Below are 25,270 nucleotides of genomic sequence, written 5' to 3' on the forward strand. Positions count from 1 at the left end.
GCAAGAACAGTGGAAAGAGGTCTGGAGTCAGAAACCTGGGTTTTTCAGTGGATCTGAAGCTCCTTCTGGTTTGAAGGAGCCAAGTGTGTACCTCTCTTCCCAACGCTGGTTTGAATGGTGTCACTGGCTATGGTGGGAGTATTTACACCAAAGAAATTGACAATACTACAAGTTGGCCATTAAGTTCCTGATTACATTCCAGAGAGCTGGTTTACTAGCTCACCACTGGTTTGGGTCCTGGTTCTGCAGCTTGCTATGTATCTTTGGGCGAGTCACTTAGTCTCTCTGAATTCTCTATTAGATCATAACAATATAGGGCTTCTATCCCTCATAGCTGATGTAAGGCTCGTATTAGAAAATATTATGTAAAAGTCTTGGGAAAACTGTAAAGTAGAATTCAAGTATTGGCTACTATTATCTTTAATAATGTCAAAGGTTAATGTAATTTAATTTGAAAAAGAGAAGTTACTATAAATGTGCAGTCAAATACCAATTTATTCTGCCTGGGACTTTTGGATCTCTCTGGAGTGATGGGAATGTTTTATACTTTGATTGGGGTAGTGGTTACATGGGTGTATCTGTCAAAATTCATCAAACTGACTCTTAAAAATGTATGCATTTTATTATATAAAAATTGTGTCTCAATGAAACTGATTTAAAATGGTGAAAGGAAAAAAAATATTGAAAAGATGTCCAAGGAAGGGAATAATCATTCACCACGGATGTACAGTTACTAACTTGGGCAGAGAAAAGTCCAATCAAGATTATGGCATTGCAAGAGGCTTTTGTAGGTAATTCTCAAAAAAAAGTTTATTAGACTGTTTCGTATTTTGATATGTAGTTGGAAAAAGAAAGAAAATGTGTGTGTGTGTGTGTGTGTACTTAACTCTAAACTCCTTGATTTTTAAATATTAGGATTAAAGAAAAGGAGGTGGGGTTGAAAGGTGAGAGAGAATTAAACACAATTTTTATGGGCACAGTTCTTACCAGTTTTTACTTTCAAGTGTTCATAGTCAAAGATGGCAACTCCCGTAGTTTCACTCCCAGTTCCTGAGGTAGTTGGGACTTGAACAAAATAATATTAATTTACATAATGCATCTAAATAAAAGTCAGTGGAGATACTTAATTCAGCCTTAGGAAGCAAGGAACAAAGTTAGAGAAGGAAGCTCTGATGCCCCTGTTGCTCACCTGAGGTCTATATCTATATTAATCCGCACATAGGCTTCACATGTGTGTCCACGTCTGCATTAACATGCATGCGCAATAGTATGCCTATCAGCATTAACATACATGTTTAATATGCATATGTGATGGCAGCGTCTGCATTAATATGCACACGTTTCACATGCATGGTGTCCATGTCTGCATAACGTGTAGGCATGTCTAACATATATGTGCACTTCGATGAGAATGTGGGATACCTATATCGGTATTAACACATATGTAGGATGTCAGTGCCTGTGCCAACATGTATCCAGGCCTAACATGTATGTAGGTGTCCATGTCTGTATTAACACGTGTGTATGTTTAACATGTATGTGTAATGTCTGTTTCTGTGTTAACAGCTAGGAACTCTGGGCACTCTAGCACCCGAGCTTATGCAGCTGCAGCTGGGCATTCAAACACAGGCTGCTCGGCATCTTGGTTAGAAAATTCATATTTGCCTTCTCTAAAAGACATCTTTATTCCTTCTTGGCAGCAAGCACAGTAACGTTCTGCCTTTGCTGGGCTCTGTGGTTTTGTAGTTCTGTCAAGTTTCTAAACTTTACTAATCACCCCTCTGTGTGATGCTGACATAGTTTCACCAGAGGGTTCCATTTGCCAGACATCAATTATGGTGCTCCCTGCTGATTGCTCATTCATGTCAAAGCAGTTCATCTGCCTTCAGCTTACTCCTATACCATCACAAGGCCCACTCACAGTGGGGGCAGACGAGGGGGAGAAGAGAGAGGACAAAACTTCAGACAGATATTGTCCAGTTACCAGTTAGTGCATTTTCACTATAAAACTTTAAATAGTAATATGCTATAAAATGGGAGGGAGGGAAGACCAAGAGATCCCAAGGGCTGTGCGGGGACAGACAAGCTATTCTGATTTGGATTTGCGTGTCTGTCCCCAAGGGCAGCCACAGAGCAGATGTTGCCCAGAGTGATGCAGCCATGCTGGCCACATGTCCCAGGGAAGAGACAAAGCCCCAGGTCAGCTAAAGAGCCATTGTGTGGAAGAAAGGGTTGAGTCAACACCAGAAAAATAATAGCGAATGTTCCCCTTATACTCCACAGTGGCTTGCAGAATGGGACAAAGCAGAGAGGTTTAGAAGACCAACCTGCCAGCAGAGGGATCTAATAATATGGAAATGATAACCTTCCCTCCTCCTTCACACAGTGACTTCCTAGCATAAATCTGCAAACTGCCCTACCACTGACCCAAATTGTCTCTATCTGCGCAATAAATGAAGATCAGAATTTTAAACATCAATGAACTGCTATCTGTTCTGCTCTCCAAACAATGTACTACACTGAAATGAAGAAATCACAAAGCTTTGGGAACGTATACCCTAACATTCCTGGCTTGCATCTTTCCTGAGGCCTTTTGCCAACTGCAAAACAAAACATACAAACACACAAACAGTCTTTACCTGCAATCAGAGGCTTCAGAGGCACAGACACAGGCTTTCCCTTCCCAATGGGGGCATTGACATAATCTAGGAAATCAGAGTGAGGGCTGGACGCATACAGATTAGCGGCTTTACAGGTGTCCATGGTGGAGCCGCCACCGACAGCAACGTAGGCATCAAAAGCTCCCCTTTTGACAAACTCAATAGCTTCCATGAAGCTTGGAGAAGGGAAAATAAAAGCCATAGTTAGGTCATATTTTTTCAGAAATAAATCGCCACGCCATTAAACAAGGCCTGGAGCAAGTTTTAGGCAACAGTGAGATGTGTTGGCTTCTACATAAAGTAAATAGCAACAATAAAATAATACCTTCTATCAGTTGGTTCCACCCTCACATTATCATAAACCTTAAAATTTATGCCATTCTTCACTAGGGAATCCATAACCATTTGTACGGGAGGGAGCTGGGAGAGGTTCTTATCTGTCATCAAACACACATTTTTAGCACCCATGTTTTGTAGGTCCTACAACAACAAAAATAATTTGTAAGTTAGGTTTGATTGCCCGAGAACTGTAATAGACTCTCTCTCTCTGGCAAATTTAACACTGTACATTTTTAACAACAAAGGGCTCAATTGTTGTCAATTTGCATTTGCTTTAAAAGACATGTAACATTTATAATGGAAGACTGTAGGAATCTTAAATACTTGCCATTCCCACTTCCTTTGTAACTCCTGCTCCGTATCTAATATTTGAAATGGCCATCTGAGGGAAAAAAAAAAAAAAAGATTTAGGTATAGGGTGTGTTTCACTTCTAAAAACCTATAAATGAAATGAATGGTTCCTTACTGTGTAGAGAATAAAGTATATATTCCTTAGCGTGGCCTTCATTTTAATTTATGACTCCTGAACGAGGAGGAGACATAAATTTAATCAAATAATTATGTAATTATGGTGTGATAAAAATTCATCAGAATTCATTGCTCCTTTATTCTTGCTTCAAAAGATTACTTGGGCCTCTTTTAGGATTGTTATAATTACAAAACTAAACTGTAACATACAACATATGTTGGAGACGTTTGTAGAACTGGGAATCTGTCCTGTTTTGATGGCTGAACAAAAGACAGTATTCTAGACATTACTCATGTTATCAGAAGATTTGTATTCCAGTTCCATTACCTCTATTGCTAAATAGGGTCTCGTCAAATAATGAGATTAGGGAACACCAATTAATAGTAGACTTCAAATGAGATAACAATGCATTAGCAAAATACTCTAGTATTTTTTCAAGTCATTCATAAAGAGAAAGAATGGATTGATTATATCTACCTCAAAGGCATAATCTGTTGATTTCCCAGAAGGTGCAAATCCAGGAGCTAGAAATGTAGAAATTAGCATCAGAGTAGGCCTCAAAAACAAAGCAAAAATAATGGTTTTTGTTAGTAAATTGGTATTTCAGCAGTGAACATAAGCATCTCCCTTAAAAAGCCTTACCTATAAAGAAAAGAAAAAGCCTTAGCTAAAATACATTTTCAAGTTTCATTGTTGTCTATCAAATTGAAATTAAAACTTGCATTTTAAGAGAATGTAATATTAACTTGATGCTGATTGTGTGAAAATAGTTATTTAAGGGCGCCTGGGTGGCTCAGTTGGTTAAGCGACTGCCTTCGGCTCAGGTCATGATCCTGGAGTCCCTGGATCGAGTCCCGCATTGGGCTCCCTGCTCAGCAGGGAGTCTGCTTCTCCCTCTGACCCTCCCAACCCTCCCCCCTCTCATGCTCTCTCTCTGTCTCTCTCTCTCAAATAAATAAATAAAATCTTTAAAAAAAAAAGTTATTTAAAATATTTTCTTCATTGAAATTAAAATATACTTTTGAAACAATGTCTAAAAATCCTCTAGGGGAAAAAAAAACCCCTCTAGACTCGAGTTGGATTACTGTTAGAGAACAACTATTAGTAAATTCATTAATTAGAGTCTTGCTTATATTTCTTATAACAATTGTGATCAGTTGTTTGAATTAAAATTTTTCCGTGCAGAAAAAATGATCACAGTAAGAAATTTATATTTTTCAAGTTAAAGCATGTAAAAATTTAGTTTTATTTATGAGATTTAATAAAAATTTTTATAAACTGATATTTCTTTGTAATGTTATCAGGTTTCAGTTATGGCAGAAATGATTTCCTGTCATATTAGAACAAGAAGGCTTCACTTAATGAGTTTGTTTTTTTTTTTAAGATTTTATTTATTTATTTGACAGAGAGACACAGCGAGAGAGAGAACACAAGCAGGGGGAATGAGAGAGGGAGAAGCAGGCTTCCCGCGGAGCAGGGAGCCCGATGCGGGGCTCCATCACTTAATGAGTTTTATCTTTGTTTTCATCACTCCTGGTCAGTCATAAGATTGAAAAAGAAGTCTGCAACAATTTCCACTACCATTTTTTTTTTTTTTTAAAGAACAAGAGGCCACAACTAGACAACAATTTACCTTTGGATTCCTGAGGGCAAGGGTATCCTTAATCAAAATTCAAATTTCTTGCCTTATCCACTGTAATGAAATAATCTATTACTCTTGCTACTGAAGTTTAGGAAAAGTCATAAATTGAATCCTAGGAAACAGTGAGATTATCTTTCTTTAAATTATTAATTTTATGCCCCCAAACAGGAGACTACTAATTCTTGGTTGAAATAAACTAAGAATTGGAAAGAACCAGCTGAAGACAAAATTCTGCGTATGTCCATGAGGACCTAAAAGGCTGGGCATGCTTTCACCTGGCAGATGGTCATTAATGACTGGGAGGTCCCTTGGCTTGTCCTAAATGGTGAGCCACACCAGTGGCAGGAAAAAGCCCTCAGTCACTCTATCTGTTCTACTCCCCAACAGGCTTCTCTGTGGGTTCTGCTTAGTTTCCTGTATGGGCAGCCCCCCTCATTTCCATTCTCACTGTGCTGTTTAGATTTGACCTTTCCTTCTAAGAGGTGAAATCAGTTTTTGTGTCAGTAATTCATGTGACATTCTGAGGACACGCTGAAGCTACAATGAGCTTCCTGCTGCTCTGTGGACAATGGAGTTGGGAAGGATTAAGATGTTTGTGGGAACTGAAAACTTTTGTCATTTTTAATTACTAAGAAACAGAATGTTACTTTAAAAAAAAAATTGATATAAACAAGTTTCTTCCTTCTAGGAACTGCTTTGCTCTTTAGCCTCTTTCTTTCCTGAGACGTATTAAAACGATCCAAAGAGTTCATCTTGGTTAATTGTGTTTGATTAACTCAGACAATCTTAAAATCTCATCTGTGCCCCCATTTTTAGCTTTGGCAAATAATTCTATTTAAAATAGAAAAAACATCATAAATAGCATTAAATATATACTTGAGCCAAACATATAATCAATCAGTAGCATACGTTCAGCTCCCATCATATAATCAGAACTAGATGCTGCCAGTTGTAAGTGAAAAGGCAACCATTTCAACTTTCCTCGCACATCCCTTGATTTATCCTTTGCCCAAATGTATTATGAGGGCCAATGGAGGGATTGGAAATTTGGGCCACTTTAAAACCAGAAAATGTATTATTACCTTGGGAGTAAGTATGAGAATGAGTTGGGCACCGGCATCTGCGGAAAAGAAAAAAAGAAAAGTGAAACTAGAAAACCAAAAGATAGGATGCTTTAATGTGACTCACACTGCATTCTAGTCTTGAGATGCTATCAAAGTAGTCGCTATTGGCAAACGCTACGTAGGAAAATCCAGAAATCATCATGGACAAGAAGTCCACTCAGAGTCTTTCCAGGGTTGCAGGAACATTCTTTCAGGAATTATTCAGTTGGTGCTCAATAAATGTCTGCAGGAAGCTGAGGTAAGCCCTCTGGGACTACAAGGAAGTTTGAGATGGGGTCTCAGTGCTCTAGGAGGTTCCAGCTCTTTTACCAGGTTAGGAGCTTTGACCAAATTGACCCAGGATTAACTACTCAATGCACCTCCCCTCCCATTGCCCCCACCCGGGGAACTTGTATTTTCCCATTGTCTTCAAGGTGTTTAATTTTCTTGAAACAGACTGTGGGCCTGGGCCTCTGAGAAGCCCTCACTGGGCCTGCAGGCCTCGCTGGTCACTACCTCATGCCTCCATCCTTTCTGGGCCCAGCCCCAGGGACCTGCCAGCCCCTTGGGTGCCTCCCTGTGCTGGTCCCCGCCCCAGGGCCAGTGGCCGTGTCCCCTGCTCCCCAGTGGCCTGAAGTGCACTCATGCCCATCACCCTCTCCTCCCCGAATCCCTCACCTCTTCTCAGTTCCCAGTCCACTTCTCTACCCTTGGCTCCATTTCCCTTCCTAGTCTCTGTCGCCTCCCATTTCCTGCACAGTCCCTTTCTCCTGTTCGCTATGCATTTGAGCGTCACCAAAGGGTTTTATGTTTCTATTTCTTGCCAGAGGACCTTGTCCTAGTGGGGTCCCAGTAGATCCGGGGCATACCCCCCCCTCCACCGTTCAAATTTGGAGCGAGAACATCTGAGGGGGAAGGTGGGGAAGGAAGGAAAAGTGTTCAACTCAATGGTGATCAAGATCTCAAAAACAGATTTAAGTCAAAGCAGACGTGGGAAGCGGGTGTGAGCGCCACCATGAGTCAAGGCTGCCACCTCCTGGACACGGCTGAAAATGCCGAGTGTTGAGAGTCCCGGGAGCATCCCGGCGGCGTGAGCCATTCTCAGGCTGCAGCAGGGAAAACACAGCAGGCAAGGCCAAGGCGTTGTCCTTCACAGGTGGGCTCTCTTTGGAGAACTTTCCCTGCTTTACACCCTCCAAGGACAAGAAAGTGGAGGCAAAGGGAAGAACATCTCCAGACTCAAAACTTTCCACTGCCCAGGGCCTTGGGAGCACATGCTTTCCTACACCCCTCCCCCTTCTTTTTATTTTATATTTTTAAGGTTTGAGGCCGCCTTGATTAATCATTTCTATTTCTTGTGGTTTGAATTCCATCCTCTCTTGCCTTCTTGGGGCCTCCATCTATCCTGTGTTTCCTCGTCTTCCCCCTCACTAGATCTTTGTCATTGTATTTAAGAGTTCGTTTCATGCTTCAAAGTCTCTCAACCTCTTTTCCCCTCTGGCTTGCTCACCCTCTCTGGGCCTCCCCTCCTGGCCTAGGTCTGCTGGCTCCATTTTCTTGCCTCCCACACATTGCTTGGCTCCCTGAAATCTGGCTGCTGTCTCAACAAGTCTCAGCTTTCCTGCTGTAGTCTTACTTCTCAGACCCCCGACCCCCCAGGACCTTGGTCTCCTAGCAATGAACACTGGGCCACCCCTCCTTGGGTGGGTGAAATGCTTTCCTCGGCTTCCAGGACTCCCCACTCACCTGGGTTTCCTCTAATTATTCTTTTTCCAGCTCCTTTCCCACTCTGCTCATTCCTTAAATATTGAGTTCTATCCTGGGCTCACCTCTCACCCTTTATAGCAAACCACTCATCAAGGCCCCCCAATATTTCTCTACCCAAATCCATCCACCTCTCTTGGGTCCTCTGACAGTCTCTGGTTTCAGTGTCATCTCTCATCTGGATAACTACAGAGAGTCCCTAACAGGCTTCTCTTGGCTCCCCCTGAGCTACACAGTGGTCAGGGGCTTATTTCCAATGATGCCCCCAACTCCCCCTCCCATGGCTTTTTGGATAAAGTTCAGACCTGGCCCTGCTTCACAGGCCCAGCTAATCTCTCTAGCCTGGTCCCTTATCTCCGTCCATCCTCTGGAGCTCCTGGAAAATTTGTTCTTTTCCTTGAATGGGCCACACATTCTCTTTCTTGCCTCCAGAACTTTGTCCTTGTTATTTCCTCTGCCTGGAACATGTTTCCCCCTCTTCTTCCAGGTAATTAGTGTCCTTTCTAGTGTCTGTTGAATTGTCACTTCCCCTGGGCAGTCTTCCTTAAGGCTGGAGGCCCCAGGTAGGCCCTCTCCCCCTGTGGTCTATACCACGCCTCCCTCCCCATTAGAACCATTATCACACTGTATTGTTGGTACCATTCTCCTGTTTGCATCTGCCTCTAGATTGTAAATTTTGTGGTGGCAAGACAAGATCTACCCTTTATCACAACTTTATCCGTAATGGTTAGCATTGTAACAGGCACAAACTAATACCAATTAAAGGAATACTGATTGAAGAAATAAGTAAATGAATAAATAAATAAATAAATGTAGATGTTTAAAATCCTCTGAACTTTTTCTCTCTTTTCCTGGTGTGCCAAGACATAGAACCTGAGCTGGGGTAGGCAGAACAGACTGTGGGTTCCCCCACCTTCTTAGGATAGCCTGAAACCACTGATGGGCTTCTCTACTGTTGAGAAGCTGAGGAAACCATGGGAGAGCAAGGCTCTCATTCACCCACCCTCTGGCTCTGGCCTGATTATTCTGGCCTTCCTCCCAGTATCACTGGCCAGGATAAACTGGCCAAGCTTTCAGCAAAAGTCAGCCCCTCTCCTGTGCACTAAATCTCACCAGTCGCCACCCCCCCCCTTTACTCAAGGACATCACTGTATCATCTTCTCTGTCCTGCATCAAGATTTCCCTCCCAGTAGATCTTATCCACCAACATAAAATATTGTTTTTCCCTTTTTAATCTTTAAATCTTTTAATTTTTAAATATATTTTTTCAAGATTTTATTTGTCAGAGAGAGAGAAAGAGAGAGAGCACAAGTGGGGGGAATGGCAGGCAGAGGGAGAAACAGGCTCCCCGCCAAGCAAGGAGCCCGATGCAGGACTCGATCCCAGGACTCTCGGATCATGACCTGAGCTGAAGACAGACGCTTAACCGACTGAGCCACCCAGGCATCCCGTGTTTTTCCCTTTTTATATTAACAGCCTTCTCTTGTCCTTCTTCCCTCTCCTGATGCTGTCCCCACTGCTCTCCTTGCCTTTAGATGACTATACCTGTTCTCCAATTTCTCTTCTCCCATTCTCTCTGGGACCCCCTCCAACTGACCTTTGCCCTATGACTCCACTAACAGTTTACCAGGTCACTAATGCCCTTCACCTTGCTAATATACCACTCAGTTCTGAGTGCAGTCCTCATCTTGCCCAAACTGGCAGCAGCATCCTTCTATCCACTCCCTTCTCCCTGGAAACACTTTCTTCCCTTGGCTTCCAGGCTGCTCCTGGCCTAGGTTCTTTTCATGCTATTGACTCTGAATGCTGGAGGGTCCCAGGGACCGGCCTGTGGATCCTTCCCTTTTCTTTCCACTCTCACTCCCTGAGTGACCATATCTTGTCTCGTGGTCTTAAGTGCCTTCCATCTGACAATTTCCCCCTTTATCCTTCTGGTTTAGATGGCTTGCTTGAACTCGATTCAGCTGCCTGACAGCTCCACTTGAACGTGTCTTAGGCATTTCAGCTCCCACCTAAGTTTCAGTTCCTGGTCTTCCCTTAAAGCCTCTTCCCCACCTCAGTTTAATGGCAACTTCATTCTTCCAGTTGTTTAGGCCAAAACACCTTGGGCTCATCCTTGGCTGTTCCCCTGCTGGCCCCCAACATCTCTGACCTCATCTCCCCCTCACTCACTCTGCTCCAGTCACCATGTTCTGAAACCATGCTGGTATTCCCCACCTCTAAGTACTTTCCCAGAGAGCCACATGGCTCGCTCCTTCCTTCCATGGGTCTTCCTTCTCAGTTACCTTCTTAGTGAGTGTGGTTGGCTGAGACCCTGAAGATATTCAGGTCCTAATACCTGGAACCTGTGAACATTATAAAGCAAAAGGGACTCTACAGATGTGATTAAATTAAAGATTTTGAGATGGAAAGATTATCCTGGATTATCTGGGTGGGCCCTAAATGTAATCGGAAGCATCTTTCTACGAAAGAGGCAGAAGGAGATCTGACATAAAAGTAATGTGACCACTGAAGCAAGTGGCTACCTTTGCTGGCTGTGAAGATGGGGGAAGGAGCTACAATCTACTGTTGCAAAAAGTGCAGCTCCAGAAGCTGGAAAGAGCAAGATAATGGATTCTCCTCTAGAACCTCTGAAGGGAGCGTGGCCCTCTTACACCTTGATTTTGGCCCAGTAAGACTGATTTTGGACTTCAGAACTGTAAGAGAATAAATGTGTGTTGTTTTACACCACCAAGGTCATGGTAATTTGTTACAGCAGCGATAAGATACTAATACAGTTAGGTCTTCTCTGACCATCTTCTCTAAAATGGCATTCCCTCCTTCAACAACCCATCCTCTACTTTCTCTTTAATACCTAGCAACTTGTAATATACTCTAAATTTTACTAGTTTATTGTCCACCCCACCTGCCCCACCTACACACTTACACACCGGGGATATTAGGTTGTTTTGTTTCTTGATATACCCCACAAATGAGAACACTGCAAATCTACAGTGAATGTGCAGTCCTTCTCTCCTGGGCTTTCTCCTACCTCTCTGGCCATGTTCCTGTCCTTTAATACTGGCTCCTTTTCCTCCACTGAAAGTGCCAATCATTTGCAAATCCAAGTGTGTAAGGAGGCTGGTAGATAATATAAATGAGAGGTCAGAGCTCCTGGCTGGCCATGTAGCTGGTGTGCAGAATGAGTGGTGGACTATATGCCAGGGTCTCTCAGGAAGCTGGAATGCTTGCCTTGTTCAAGGGAGGTGGCCACCACTTCACCTCAGCCCTGGCAGACCTTCCAGATGAAATGTGGGCCCAATGATGCCATTTCACAATTTTCCAAAAAATTTTATCTGAATCTCCAACTTTTTAAATGCATACCCTATTTAAAAAATAAGCCCCATTTTGCCACTCCTGCTTCAACACATTGCTGCTCCTGGGGACCTCATTCTCAACCCTTTTAGGTTTACAGTTTGCTAAGGCCTGTGCTTCCACACCCAGAGTTTCAACTGTCTTCTATATGCTTGTGTGAGTTCCAACTCACTTCGGAGCTCCAGAACAATATAATCAATTACCTGCTGAAGGTCTTCTTCACCTGGATGTACCTGAGGCATGTCCAATTTGAAGTTCCTAAGGTAAGTTATAATCTTCCTCCTAAAGCTAATGCTCCTATAGTCCCTATCTTGGTAAATGGCCCCAATATTTACCTGATACCCCAGCCAGAAACTTCAACTTCTTCCATCTCACTAATCAGATACAAAGTCCTGCTGATTTTAATGGACTCCTCAATATTTCTCACATCTACCCCTTGTACCAGCTGCCTGTACCTGAAGCCATCACTTTTAGCTGAAGCATTACAATTACTTCTAGTCTTTCCCCTTCACTGCACACTGCCACCAGAAAGCTCTAACATAATTCTAATCATGCCACCCTCCTTTGTCATACAACCATTCCAAAAACATGTTCTACATGACACTGGTTCCAAGGGATATGAATAGTGTTGCTTGATAAAAAGTTTTATAATAACACAGATTCAGAACAAAGAGTTTAAATACAGCTAACCTTTTTTTTCCCCCCCAACCCTGTAGGACTTCTCAGAGCCTTCTGTGTGCTAATTATCCTGACTCCAAAAGCACTATGCTGCAGTGAGCAGTTTCCCATTTATTTAGCCATGGAATTCCTCCCCCCCACCCCCTACGGGGCATTTCAAAGTATTAGTGTTTCACAGGAGAACTACTGCTTCCATAACTTTCTATTATCTACAGGACATAATTCAAATTCTTTAGCATAGAACTGAGAACAAGGACTGTGAAGCTAGAATATCTGGGTTCAGATTATGGCTGCGCCATTTGTTTAGCTGTGTGACACTGGACAGATTCCTTTTCTTCGTGCTTTTTTTTCTTTTTAACTGTAATATGAGGATAATAATACAATATGGCCTAGGGTTGTCGTAAGGATTACAGTTACTATTAATAGTATATGTAAAGCATGTGGGACAGTGCCTGGCACATAGTAAGTGCCTGGTAAGTGCTATATGCTTATTCAGGGCCTGTCTTCTCCATCCTCGCCTCCTTCTATGGAGGTAGGTCCGGATTTTAACTTCCTTTAGGTCCTGGGGCGACATCTCTTGCCAGTAGTGCTGCTCTTCCCAGTTACTTGAAATTCCTCTCTAGTCCCCCTCCTTTCCCCTTATCTCTACCTGTTTGCTCCAAATTTTACATGTTTTCCCAGGCTGACTTGTGCATTTGTACATTCCACAAATATTTATCAGGTGGCTACTATATACCTGCCAATTCTGGATGGGGAGTCAGACATGTCATAACATTTAATACCCTGACTCCCTGTACATGCCAGGGAGTGAAGCTCCTGGTAATTTCTCACATCCATCTCTCTCTTCCCTCTGTTCCTCCCGGGCCCGTTTCACAAACCCTGTCCCCTCATCCAATTACCCGCTAAAGTTTAAACTGCTCCAGAGTCTTTCACTTTTGTATCCCCAGCGCCTGGAATAGTTTTTGGCACATAATATACACCCAATACAAATGTGTTGACTGGATGCATCAATTTGTCTTGGTCACTGTGCCAAGCCCTCCAATGTCTGCCACGACATGGAACCAGGCACTGTCTTCTCTGGGCCTGTTTCCTTAACGGCAGAACAAGCAGGGTGCAACCTGCCTCGCGTTGCATGGCACCCCGCTACAATGCGGCCCCACCGAGCGCACGGCTCTGACGTGGAGAGAGCACGCTAAATGGGATCCCCTTCCCCGAGTTCTTGAAAGTAACCTGAGTAAGGCCGCGTGGGGCCCGGCGGGTCGCACCCAGAGGGGCTGCGTAGGCACGGCGGCATCCTCCGGTCCCTCGCCCGCCCGCCCGCCGGCCGGCCCTGCACTCACGCTGCTCGCTGCAGTTGCCTCAGCAAGTGCGCGACACGGGCGCGAGCGGCTGCAGCCATGGCCGTGCCGTCTTCCTTCCAGTAGCCCCTCCTCCGCCCCCTACGCCCCTTCTGCGGACCAATCCCGGCCACCGCCCTCCTGCTCCCGCCCACCCGGCTGAGACTGCCCACCCCCCATGCAAATTCTCCCTGCCCCCGCGTTAGCCTTCTCTGGATCAGGACCATTTTCCCACGAGTCAAAATCTCAAGTGCCCTACCTGCAATTTCACCATCCACCTCCGAAATTGCCGTAATGGTAACTGCTTTGTAGGATCGTGGGTACTTCCTTAAGTCTCTCTACTTAAAACCCTTTATTTCACATACTGGGGATATGGGGAAAGGGAGGGGGAAAAAGGGGCATTCTTTTTCCACTGATTGCTTTACAATGCTATTTGCCTTCCTATTTCCCAATAAATTATTAAGACATTGCATTTAAACTGTTTTAATAGTAAATAAGGACCATGCAAAAAGCCCGAGGGTTTTGTTTGTTTTTACAGGGCCAGTGCTGTGTCTAACTGCTAAATCAAAAATCTAAAAAACAACAAAAACCGCCCCCCAAAATCCCAAAACCAAACAGTAACAACAAAACACCCTGGACAGTTGAGAACTTAAAAGGTGTTAAGTGCTCTAGAATAGCTTGTGAGGAAGTTAAGTTACCATTAAATGTTTCATCAGTAGTTACAAACTTTCCATGATTACACTATACTCTAGGGCCAAGTGCTCCACTTCCCAGTGGGAGAGTTGATCAATGATGGCAAAGTTCAACTTTAACTTAACCTGAAAGTATCCTAAGACAGCAACAATTGAACATCTGTGTTTTTAGTAACATACCATGAAATTTGAATTAATCTTTTCTTCCATAGTAATTTCTAAAGATAACTTATAAAAATGAGGCAACACTAAAAAAAGACAAAATTAACTCCCAACTTTAATTTTCTATGAACTGTCAGACCAAAAACCTGAGTAGAGTGGCTCATGGGGCTGTAACAGCAGCAAAAATGCTCCCCTGGAATCTAGATCTACTATGAATCCTTCTCAGGGTACCGAAATCAATTAGGGAAGGAGACCCATAAAAGCTATGAACATTTGACCTCCTAATCAAACCAGTTAAGGTCAGTTTGACAAATGAATCAAAGATAACAGTACTCCAAGTAAAGATTTGGCAGGTTTCTTTATCTCTTCTCGAAACAGACCCTACCAGAAGTTTAACAAAAAAACTGGGGACATAAATGTTGAAAAAGATTTAAGTGTTTCTTGGATTATTGAGGATTATTACTATTTAGTGAAGTCCACATTTATAATTTACAGCCAATAAATGTTTTCACAGTATTAAAAAGCATAAAATCTTTTTTCAAAGAGACACCAGTCATACTACACTTTCAATATTGTATCTGATACTTATTAGAAAAACTCATACTTCTGTTGGTATCACTGAAATCATCATAAATTACCTGCTTTATGTTTTTTAGAAAGTAAACTAAAATAATCTGAACCAGGTATCCCCTGGCTTTACTTAGAATTTCTACCAATAGCCAAAATGTCAAAAGTAACATTAGATACACACTTTTATTAAACAACCTTCATAAGAGTTACTTATAAGTCCAGTTTTGAAAATGTAATCTTTCCGTTCCCCCATATGATACACTCCCTTGTCATAAAAATAATGCAGAAATCAATTTTAAGTCTGAAAGACGACCAACTCTCTCTCACAATATATCCAAAGTTAAAAACAAAAAAAGATGTCTGTTTAAAAATAGAACTCATTCTCAGTTTCCACCAAATTCTTTCCCGGATTCTTATGTCCTCAAATACATCCTTTAATCTCCAGCCAAATTCCTGGTTGTGGGAAAAACATTAATTTGTAGAGTCCAACATTTACATACTATCTTGCGGGTCGGGCAGTCTATCCCTTTAACCTCAAGCTCAGGGAAGGCAGCGGCCACCTTCTTCAACATCCACCCCCCCCCCCCCCCCCCCGCCCCAACTAGAATTTAACATTTAGTGTATAGTTCTTGGTTTACAGATGGGTCCGACGGTGAAAATTATTTCCTTCTCTTTCCTCCTTGGTGTTGCCCTCCTTTCCTCTTGCCGCCCAAGGGAAGTGGCCCAGAATTCATCTTGCTTCCCAAGCCCGCTTTCCTCTTCCCTCCCTGGCTGGGCGGGACACCTTTCCTTTTGCCCCCAGGACCCTGCCGGCCTCCCTTTCTCTTGCCCTTCTGGCTCATTTTCTTCCTCTTGGCAGCCTCCTCCTGGTCCTCCTCCCTCATCTGTTTATTGGTGGCCCTTGTCACGTCCAACTGAGGCTTTTTGCTCTTCATCACCTGCAGCAGCTCCAACTGGCTCTTTTTCTCCGCTGCAAAGTCCCCGAAAAGGGGTTGAAACTTTCTCTTCTTGCCGGAGCCCCGGGGGGCCTTCTCCTTGGGCAAGCGCTCCTGGAAACGCCCCACTGAGGCGGTGGAGACCTTGGCCACCTGCATGGCGCGGCCCAATTCCTCCTTACTCTGGTGTCCCGTAGGGTGCATGCCAGCCGCGCTGGGCAGCTGCATCTTGTGCGCGCGAGACAGGTTACGCAGCCGGTTCAACTCATTCTTGGCCACCCGTTCCTTCTTAGCCTGGATCCGCTTGGCGAACTGGTCCTCTGAGGGGTCGGCACCGCCGGGCACCTCGATCAACCATTCCTTGGTGTCGTCGCGGGCGCGCTGGTAGCCCCAGCGGCGTCGCCACTGGCCACTCACCTCGTCCCACACCAGATTGGTCTTCTTCTTGGGACGGATGCCCTTGAGGCGCGCGAACTGCTGCCAGCGGGTAAGCGGCCGCGGCCGGGGCACCGGCTTCTCGCGCGGCAGGCGAGTGGTGGGCTCCGGCAGCCGCGCCACCAGCGCCTCCTCCACGCGCTCCGTGGGCAGCTGCCACAGCTGGTTGATGAGCAGCTGCGTGTTGTCCCGCGCCAGGGCCTGCAGCTCAGCCTCCGGCGTGGGTCCCGCGCGCCGCAGGCCCGTCGGGGGGTTCCGGTCTGAGGCCAGCAGGTTACCCAAGTCGAACTCCAGCTCCAGCTCCTTGTGCACCGTGATGCGCTGCAGCTTCTCTGCCTCGTCCCGCTCCGCCTTTGCCAGCAATTCCTCCACGCTCTGGCCCTCCATGGCTCCCCCTGAGCTCATTAGCTCCGGGGAGACAGTTCAAATTAACTTCTTTGCCAACGCCGGCTCAAGCCCGGGCAACCCAACCACGTGCGGTCGCCGAGAAGCTCGTTCCGGAAGAGAAAGCTTCGCTTCCGGAGCACCCGGAACAGGCTCACAGTCCCGGCAACCCGAGAAAAGGCCGGCAGAGAGCAGTGTTGGAGAGCAGATGGGATTACCGGCGGCTCTTTGGCGGGAGCCCAGAGGTAGGCGGTGCTGGCGCAGGGAGCCTAGACTACGAATTCCAGGGCCCAGTTGGGACTGTGTCTCCCAGGATGCAGCGGCGGAGCGGGGTGGTGTGAATTTTGGGCGTCGCGGTTTGAGGGGGTCCTGGAGCGACTGTTACCAATTTCAGTGCAAATCAGTTCACAAGACGTTTCGCTTTTCAGCTTTCTGGAACTACATAAATTTTATTTTTACCATAGCCTGAACCTGTTCATGGGGCTCCTGGGTGTTGACCGAGAAAGACATTTTCCACAGATGCACATAAAGCTAGTTTTGGAAGATTTGGTTTGCTTTGTGAGCGAACAGGGGCTGGCAGTTAGACTGCCTTAGGTGGGCACTGGGGGGCGCCCACCCGGGCGAGCTGAGGTCTGGTAGCCCAGAGCCCCGTGATCGCATCCTCTCCACGCTTCTGGCAAAAGTGCGCTGGGCTCTGCAGTGAAACTGCGTGAGTTCCAATCCTGACTTCTGTTGGACCTTCGGGTATTTGGGCCTAATTAAAAACCTGTAAGATGCAGTGGTAATAGTACCTACCTCTTAGGGCTGTTATAAGGATAAATGAGTTAATATGCCTCTGAGGCAGCTTGGTCTGGAACATAGGAGCACTCAACAAATGTTAGCTAAATACCAATTATTAACCTTTCTAATCGCCCTGGGAGTAAGCTAAAGAGGCAGTCTTATACAGTGATTATGCACCAGGTTCTTGGGTCAAACTACCTAGAATCACATCTAGTTTTACGGTACCTACTTTGGACAGGTTTTTTAACCTAAGTCCAATTCATAAGTTGAAAATATGAAACATTAGTTCCTGGTACATAGTAAGCACTCAGTAAGTGTTAGCAGTTGTTAATCATCATATTCCACAAAAGGAGGCTCAGAGAAATAAAATGACCTGTCTGAGGTTATACAACTAGGAAATGTGGGAGTAGGAATTATCTTAACTCTCGCTTTAAGACGATAGGCGTATTCTCTGCAATGTCTTTCAGGCCCTTGAGACGCAAAATGTGTGGTCTTTTGACCAGCAGTATAGCATCACCTGAGAAGTTGTTAGAATTTCAGAGTCTCTGGCCTCAACCCAGATGTGATGATTCAGAACCTTCATTTTTAACAAGATCTCTGGGTGATGAGTATGTACATCAAGTTTGGGAAGCACAGGGCTGATTGTGTGGCTTACAGGTTTGGTTTTGTTTTTTAATGGGAAGTTGGGAGTAGTGAAGAGGGGGTTATGCTAGAAAATTACCCATGGAAATGGACATAATAGCCCTTAGGAAATAGATTTAGTTGAGTTTCAGCTAGAGAGGTCATTAGGCACAGTCCCATCTATGTACCTGCCTCCCCCCACCCCCCCACCCCCCTGCCCCGGAGTTTGGTTTCTGGAGCTCACTATCTTTCCTCAGCTTCCCTTTGTTCATTCACTCATCAAACATTTAGTGAACACATTTTATGCATCAGACAGTATGCTATAACCTTCTTTTTTCCTCTTTTCTAAAAGCATTTTAGGTTGCAGTTATGAATAGAGTTGCTATAAACAAACAAAAAACATTCTAGGATTTGCGGGTTTTTTTTTTCTGCCCTTGTCTTAACACTCAGCACCAAGTCTTTAATACCACTCATATTGTGAGGTCAAGGCTAGGTCAAAGGCCATCTTAGATAACTGCCTTAAACCTAGCCTTGACCCTTAAAAGGTTTTGTGATTTGCCATAGGAGAGTGTTACGGACATTGATACGGCTGTTCTGGGCTTGGCTTAGCTTCCCATTCATTCATTCATTCATTCATTCATTCATTCAACAAACATTTGGATGATTGCCATATTCCAGACATTAGACACAAAGATTATTGAGACTGTGTGGAACAGTAGGGAAGAAAGAAAGGTTAAGAGAAATGTACAACATGGCATGTTTGGGCTTTTGATAGGAAGGACGCGTTTGTAGGTTTTAGCTCCTCTTTCAATTTTCAGAGTTTGAGAAAAAAAAGAGCAAGTGTCAAAAGGTGTTAAATGGTAAACAGTGAATTCTCACTTTAATTTCCTTATGCTGGGAGACTGATTTTTACTTTCACTTTGCCAGTGATAATTCTGGATTTATAATAGGTACCCAATACATAATTGAACGAATAAACCTGTTAAATAGACTTTTCTAAATTTAAAAAAGGATTAATGTTGGCTGTTAGATTCAAGGTGAACAAGATTAGTAAGATTGGGATTTGTGGCTTAAAAAAAAATCTTAGGCAAGTAGGTGAGTGGTGGTCTCCAGCTTGCATTTGTATCATCTTTATGTTAGGCAAGATTTTGCAGTGTCAAGAAAAAGAAAGCCTACCAAAGATGTACAAATATATGTGAATATATTTTAACAGTACAGCAGATGGTTGCACATCTTTTGGTTTTTTTTTTTTTCCCCTTTGTTTTTTCTCTTTGTTGGTTTCCCTACCTTCTTTTGTCCCATAATGCAGACAGATCCCATATTTGGTCATCAGACTCTGCTTTTCTCTTTATACCCACTTTCTATGCCATTTCATCCACTCTCATTCTGTCAGCTGCCACTTTTGTGCAGATGGGTCTCAGAGGTACATCTTTATTCCTTTCCTTTTCAGAGCTCCAGACTGAAATCTCCAACCACTTGGTGGGCTCTTCCACAATACTCTAAAGTCAGTATGTCTAAGACTAAGACTTAGACATAAAAGTCATGAAAATTTGCTTCTTCCGTTATCCATCCATCCACGTTTTTTTTTTCCCCAATAAAAGTTTATGGAAGGCCTTTCATGCTCAAGGTACTATGCTGGACTTTGGGAATACAATGGTTAGTAAAAACAGTCTCAGTTGATGTTATTATCATTCTAGTCTAGTTACTCTGGCCTGAAACTATGATGTTCATCCTTGACTTTTCTTAACTCCAAATCCAGTCAGTCTAAAAGTTCTGTTAAATGTGTTCTTATATTGTATCCTTTTCATTCCCACTATCACTACCTTATCCCTAGACTGGGTCTCTTCCATCTACTTCTCCAGATCCTCTCTCTACTCTGCTATTTGCCCCTGGCTTCCAGCTGGCTGTGGTTAGCAAGAAGCAATGACAGAAGATCGGAGGGTGTAAAGAGTTTAAGGTGAGGGCCTGTATGCCCCTAGTCCTCTGCAGATTGCCATGGGTTGGCTGGTTCCTCTAAAAGGCTGTAGCTCCAATCAGGCAGCTCTTTCCATTTAGCCACACACACTCTCTTAGCTCCTCTAATTGCTTCCCTGGTTCCTGCAGGCCTAGAGGTTGGTATGGCTCTTGCTGTTGTGTCACTACTCTTTGTGAGTTTCCTTAAACCACGCTCACATCTTTGTAATATTCCCTTTGTTGATCTTTGTTAAATTACCCAGTTTGACTGCTATCTGTTTCCAGCCAGGACCTGACTGATACCCAGGGAGCTATTCTAGGAGCATCCTTATAGTTCTTTCCCTTCATTCTCTCTTCAGGTCAGTCCAGGGGATTTGTCTTCTACTGATCTGGCAAAATCACTCTTCTCATAAACTCCCTTCTCTACCTAACAAAATAATGATTATGCTTGGTCTTGGATGGTCATGATCTGGCCCCAAATAGCCTCTTTACTTCATGGCATGATAGTGCTCCTTATGCTTGTTTTTTAAATATTTCTTCCCCATTCCTATTTTTCTTTCTTTCTTTTTTTTTAAGATTTTATTTATTCATTTAAAACGCAGAGATACAGAGAGAGAGAGAGAAAGCATGAGCAGGGAGAGAGGCAGAGGGAGAGGGAGAAGCAGGCTCCTCGCTGAGCCAGGAGCCCGATGTGGGGCTTGATCCCAGAACCCTGGGATCATGACCTGAGCTGAAGGAGACGCTTAACCATCTGAGCCACCCAGGCGCCCCCATTCCTATTTTTCTATCTTAGCTACCTTCCTAGAGGTAGCTAAGAACATTCCTTAAGAAAGGCAAAAATGAGGCACAGGACAGAACAATCAACAATTATATTTTTGTAGCACCTATTAAAAAGTATTTCAATAACAAAAGTGAACTTATAGGGAGATTTTTTTCTCTGCAGTCAAGGGGCTAGAAGGTTAAAGGCATGAAAGTGATACCTTTATGTTCCCTCAGAACATAACTACTTTGTCCAGCAAAACATTTTTGTAAGCATTTTTTTTCATTTTTTTGATGGTGCGTTAACTTAGATTTACTTTCTAAATGTTTCTCAGTTGCCCCTTTTTGGTAGCGGAAATTGTTAGGGATGATTCAATCTTTAATCCTGCTGTGAACATAGTTATTTTGAATATTTTTGTCTAGGAAGTTCAATGTGCCAGTAATTTGATAAAATAGCAGAAAAGAGCCCTTCAAATGCTCACATTATTTCCACATGGTTCATTTTTACTGATTTATAATTTTAATTTGGAAGTACTTGAAGGGAAAGTTTAATTTTTGAAAATTTCTTGATCATAGACAAAAATCTGTGTATTCATATGCTTCAGTTTTAGCCAGAAACCTACATAAAAATCTATTGTTTTGTTTTACAAATGAACATAGAAGATAGAGCATTAAGATTTTATATAGTTAGTATAAAAGCAGATAGAATAACTACCAAACATTGTACATTTGTCTAGAGGGAACTTTGGATTTGAGGATAGTAAAAATGATGGTAGCATTTTAGAATTGACTTAAGTTGATTTGCTATCTGTAAAATACACAACGGTTTGTTTTTCAAATATTTGCAAATGCAGTTTACCAAGAAAACTGCATTTCCCCAAATCTTATCACTACCTGTAAGGTATGTAAGCACCACTGGCTGATGGTTTTCCTTCATAAGACTTCTTTTTTTAAAAAAGATTTTATTTATTTATTTGACAGAGAGAGAGAGAGAGACAGCAAGAGAGGGAACACAAGCAGGGGGAGAGGGAGAAGCAGGTCTCCCACTGAGCAGGGAGCCTAATGCGGGGCTGGATCCCAGGATCCTGGGATCATGACCTAAATCGAAGGCAAATGCTTAATGACTGAGCCACCCAGGCGCCCCCCTTCATAAGACTTCTTCACGAAATCCCAAGGGAATGAGATTGGTGTTTGGCTTTAGACTTTACCTATATAAGAAGTTCAATATAAGAATGAAAGATTGACTTAAAAAGGATAACTGAAGTTCCAGAACTTTAGGGATATTTGCACTCAAAGAACCCAACAACAGAATTTAGATCCATTTATTTAAAAAATCTTTTTAAATTATATTTTAACTTATGAAAGTAAAATTGCAATGAGCAAGAGATCTTTTTGTGTTTTTCTTAATTAATGGAGTCTGAACAGTTTTTGAAAACTTTAGAGTAGATTTACTCCAGATTAGGCAATTGAGCCCTGAATTCCTTTCCCCTAAGGAGAGCAACTTCATTGCCATGCAGATTTCAATTTGTCTTTGCAGTTATAGGCCATATGTGAACGAATATTAATCTGCCAATAAATTTTTTCTGCTATATTTCCCACATAAGCAATATCAAGAGTACATAATGAAGTTATTATTATGCCAAATAAACATTAATTCTTGGTCCCTCCTTTTTTTTAAAGATTTTATTTATTTATTTGAAAGAGAGAGGGAGAGAGTGAGCACAAGCAGGCGGAGCAGCAGGCAGAGGGAGAGGGAGAAGCAGGGTCCCCGTGGAGCAGGGAGCCTGATGTGGGGCTCGATGCAGGGCTAGATCCCAGACGCTTAACTGACTGAGCCACCCGCGTGCCACTTCTTGGTCCCTCTTAATCCAGAATTATTTCTAAACATTGTTCAGCCCATTATTTTTTAGAATACACCTATGAAAAATAAAAACAGTGGATAGAAACATTAAAAATATGACCACATATAGGGGAAATGCTGCAGCCTAAACTTTTTCTAGGTGTTTTCCTTGCTAAAGAAAGCAAAGGAAAAAACCTCTTTTGTGGCAAGTAGGTGTGACACTGTCCTTGACAGCATCCAGAAGTGCACCGCAGCCTCATCTAGGTTCCTGTGAGCCACTTGGTAATGCAGAAGATCTGGTTGCTTGTGGTGTGTGTACTTTCCCCCAAGGCCTAAGAAAGACTTATTATTTAGAATGTTTAAATAACGTTCCTGGCATTTTCCAGTATTTATGGTACTTACCTCATTATCCAGGATAGTATGAATTTTCAGCTGGGCAAGCTGACTTCTTATTGTGGGTCCCAGGTTTCCTTCTCTGGAAAGCCTATGGATTTTAGAGGTGAGGCATTTTAGGTTTCAGGCTTCAGTTTACTCACCTGAAAAATGAAAGGTTTTGACTAGGTGGCCTTTACCATTCATCTCTAAGGTATATTTGTTAAAAACCTGTGCTCTTCAGGCACTCCAATATTGTTTTTCCTCTAATTTCCAATATATCCCATTTTACAAACCTCCCCCTCTTCCTGAGTCATTATCTCATTTCCTAGGTTGGTTGTATGACTCCACATAGTGAAACAGGTCCTTGCGTGCATAAGGAGACTGACTATACAAGTGTTAATCAGTTTTTAATAATGTGGAGGTTGATTGTTGTGTTCTAAAAATTGCTCATGATGCTTTTCTTTCTCTTTTTCTTTCAGTTTTTTTCCCTTCCATTAAACTTCTTTGAGAATTGGAAGGTAGGGTGGAGAATGAGCAGGGCATAATCCATTTTACTATTTGTTAGCTGTTCTGGAAAAATGTCTCATAGGGAAGAAGACAGAAGATATGTTTATGAGAATGAAAGATTGTGGATTGACTTTATTTGTGTCTATCTGGGCCCAAGATCTAGAACTGATGATGTTCTTTGATTGGTTACAGTTGTAGAAATGTTTTTTAAAAAGCTTCCAAGTTAGCTCCCTCACATAATAAAATTGGGGCAGTTTTGTGTTCCCTGGTTTGGTGTTGCTTCAGATAAAGCTAGTGAGAGAATTTCAATACAAGGAAGGTAAAGTAGGATAAAATATAATAATGTTGCTGGTATGTGTAGTAACTATCATTCTGAGAGTAAGTAAGTCTTAGTAATTTCTAGCCTGATTACCTGGAAACAAATTCCCCAAGGGATCATCACCCCATCTGAAAAATGGGCTAACATTATTTCTCAATTTTGGAGTTCTGTGAGTTGGAGATAAATTATTCAAACACACTTTTGCAAAGAAACCTAGAGAGATAGTCAGGAGACAGGTTCTGGCTCCATCTCTGTTACCCTCTATACTTGTGCATGGCTTTGGTAAGTCACGTCACCTCTTTGTATGTCTGTTTCCTTATCTATGAATTGAGCTTCACTAGCTTCTCTCTGTGCTGCTTCTAGCTCCATGCAGCAACCTGTGCTTTTGTTAAGATGGTCTCAGGTAAAAAGAGTGGGTGATGGTGAAACATACACTTGAAGACAGAGGTTCTTAATTGGGGTTCCATGGGTGAGCTTCAGAGGGACAGGAATCTCCTGATGTTTTAGGCAAATGTGTATGCATATGCATTTTTGTGAATAGATCTTTTTTTTCCCCATTAGATTCTCTAAGGCATCTGTGACTCTCTACCCCTCCTTCAGAAGTTTAAGAACACTGTACTGTGTAGAAGAGGGAGATAAATTAAAGCTAAGGGGAATAATGGTAAAGGCTTTATGAAAGAAGAGGATCTGGAGTTGGCCTTTGAGCCTGGGTAGGGTTTGAATAGATGGGAGGAGGAAGAGGGGTGTTCTAGTAGATGTAACAAGAGGAATAAAGGCATGTATACCAGGAGCAGGTATAATGTATCAGACACAGATTATCTTTACAAATTCTCAAAATAGGACTAGGAGGCGGATATTAATGGTATCCTTATTTTATTGATGAGAAGACTGATTATCATCAGGGTTAAGTAGCTTACCCAAGGTCTTGCAGTTAGTAAATGGTAAACCAGGATGTGAACCCTTTTAGTCTAATCCCAACAATTATCATATAGTTTTTTCTCCTTTAATCATTTAATGTAGTAAATTATATTTATATACTTCATAGATTTTGCATTCTGGGATAAACCCAGTTTGATCATGATGTATTATCTTTTTTATACTGCTAATTTTGGTTTGCCAACATTTTGTTTACATTTCTATATCTATATTCATGGGTGAGGTGGGCCTGTAATTTTTCTTCTTTGTACTATCTTTGTCTTGTTTGGATATCAGTATTATATAGTAACTTCACTAAATTGGGGAGTATTCCTTTTTCTGATCGCTGGTAGAGTTTGAATAAGATTGGAACATCTGATTATTTGAAAGTGTGGTAGAATTCACCTATAAAATTATCTAGGTTTGGTATTACCATGGTGATTTTAAGGTTCTGATCCCATTTTAAAAGATGAAGCCATTTGACTTCTCAAAAACAGTAGGATATGTATTTCTAGAAATTTATCTATTCTAACATCTCAAATTTACTGGTATAAAATTTTTATAATAGTCTCTTTAAAAAATTCTCCTCTTTATCTAAAGTTATATCCATCATATCACTCCTAATATTATTTTGTCTATTCTCTTTTTTCTTGATCAATCTTACTAGAGATTTTCTA

General features: G+C 42.6%; 3 protein-coding genes across 11 annotated transcripts in view; 1 reads left to right on the top strand and 2 right to left on the bottom strand.

Moving 5' to 3' along the window:
* The window catches only part of ADHFE1 (alcohol dehydrogenase iron containing 1), a 52,910-nt gene extending 39,476 nt beyond the window's left edge, over positions 1 to 13,434 (bottom strand). For all 6 annotated transcript variants that reach the window (XR_006794337.3, XR_006794338.3, XM_045896465.3 and 3 more), the window contains exons 1-7: positions 13,350 to 13,434; positions 6,193 to 6,230; positions 3,946 to 3,992; positions 3,328 to 3,381; positions 2,986 to 3,140; positions 2,640 to 2,836; positions 988 to 1,065 (exon numbers count right to left, since the gene is read on the bottom strand). Coding sequence is in view for 4 of the 6 variants with exons in the window: in XM_045896465.3 (XP_045752421.1) it covers positions 988 to 1,065; positions 2,640 to 2,836; positions 2,986 to 3,140; positions 3,328 to 3,381; positions 3,946 to 3,992; positions 6,193 to 6,230; positions 13,350 to 13,408 (628 nt within the window). In the remaining 2 variants the exon portion in view is untranslated. The remainder of the gene's footprint in view (positions 1 to 987; positions 1,066 to 2,639; positions 2,837 to 2,985; positions 3,141 to 3,327; positions 3,382 to 3,945; positions 3,993 to 6,192; positions 6,231 to 13,349) is intronic.
* An 862-nt stretch (positions 13,435 to 14,296) lies between these two features.
* Positions 14,297 to 16,654, bottom strand: RRS1 (ribosome biogenesis regulator 1 homolog). The gene has a single exon (XM_045896471.3). The coding sequence runs from the start codon at positions 16,543 to 16,545 to the stop codon at positions 15,430 to 15,432; it is 1,116 nt and encodes a 371-aa protein (XP_045752427.1). The 5' UTR covers positions 16,546 to 16,654; the 3' UTR covers positions 14,297 to 15,429.
* The window catches only part of LOC123860545 (endogenous retrovirus group K member 8 Gag polyprotein-like), a 131,474-nt gene continuing 122,834 nt past the window's right edge, over positions 16,631 to 25,270 (top strand). For 3 of the 4 annotated variants that reach the window (XM_064588270.1, XM_064588267.1, XM_064588268.1), the window contains exon 1: positions 16,632 to 16,769. The gene's annotated coding sequence lies outside the window, so the exon portion shown is untranslated. Of the gene's footprint in view, positions 16,770 to 25,270 lie in introns of all 4 variants that reach the window. The other variant, XM_064588269.1, reaches the window with a different exon arrangement.

The sequence above is a fragment of the Mirounga angustirostris genome, unplaced genomic scaffold (genome assembly GCF_029215605.1).
Source record: "Mirounga angustirostris isolate CCGP_5_RB_7025 unplaced genomic scaffold, mMirAng1.0.hap1 SCAF_4, whole genome shotgun sequence".
NCBI classification, from domain to species: domain Eukaryota; kingdom Metazoa; phylum Chordata; class Mammalia; order Carnivora; family Phocidae; genus Mirounga; species Mirounga angustirostris.

Excerpts from the sequence above, each read along its gene's own strand:
- RRS1 (XM_045896471.3), bottom strand. The coding sequence starts at position 16,545 with ATGAGCTCAGGGGGAGCCATGGAGGGCCAGAGCGTGGAGGAATTGCTG.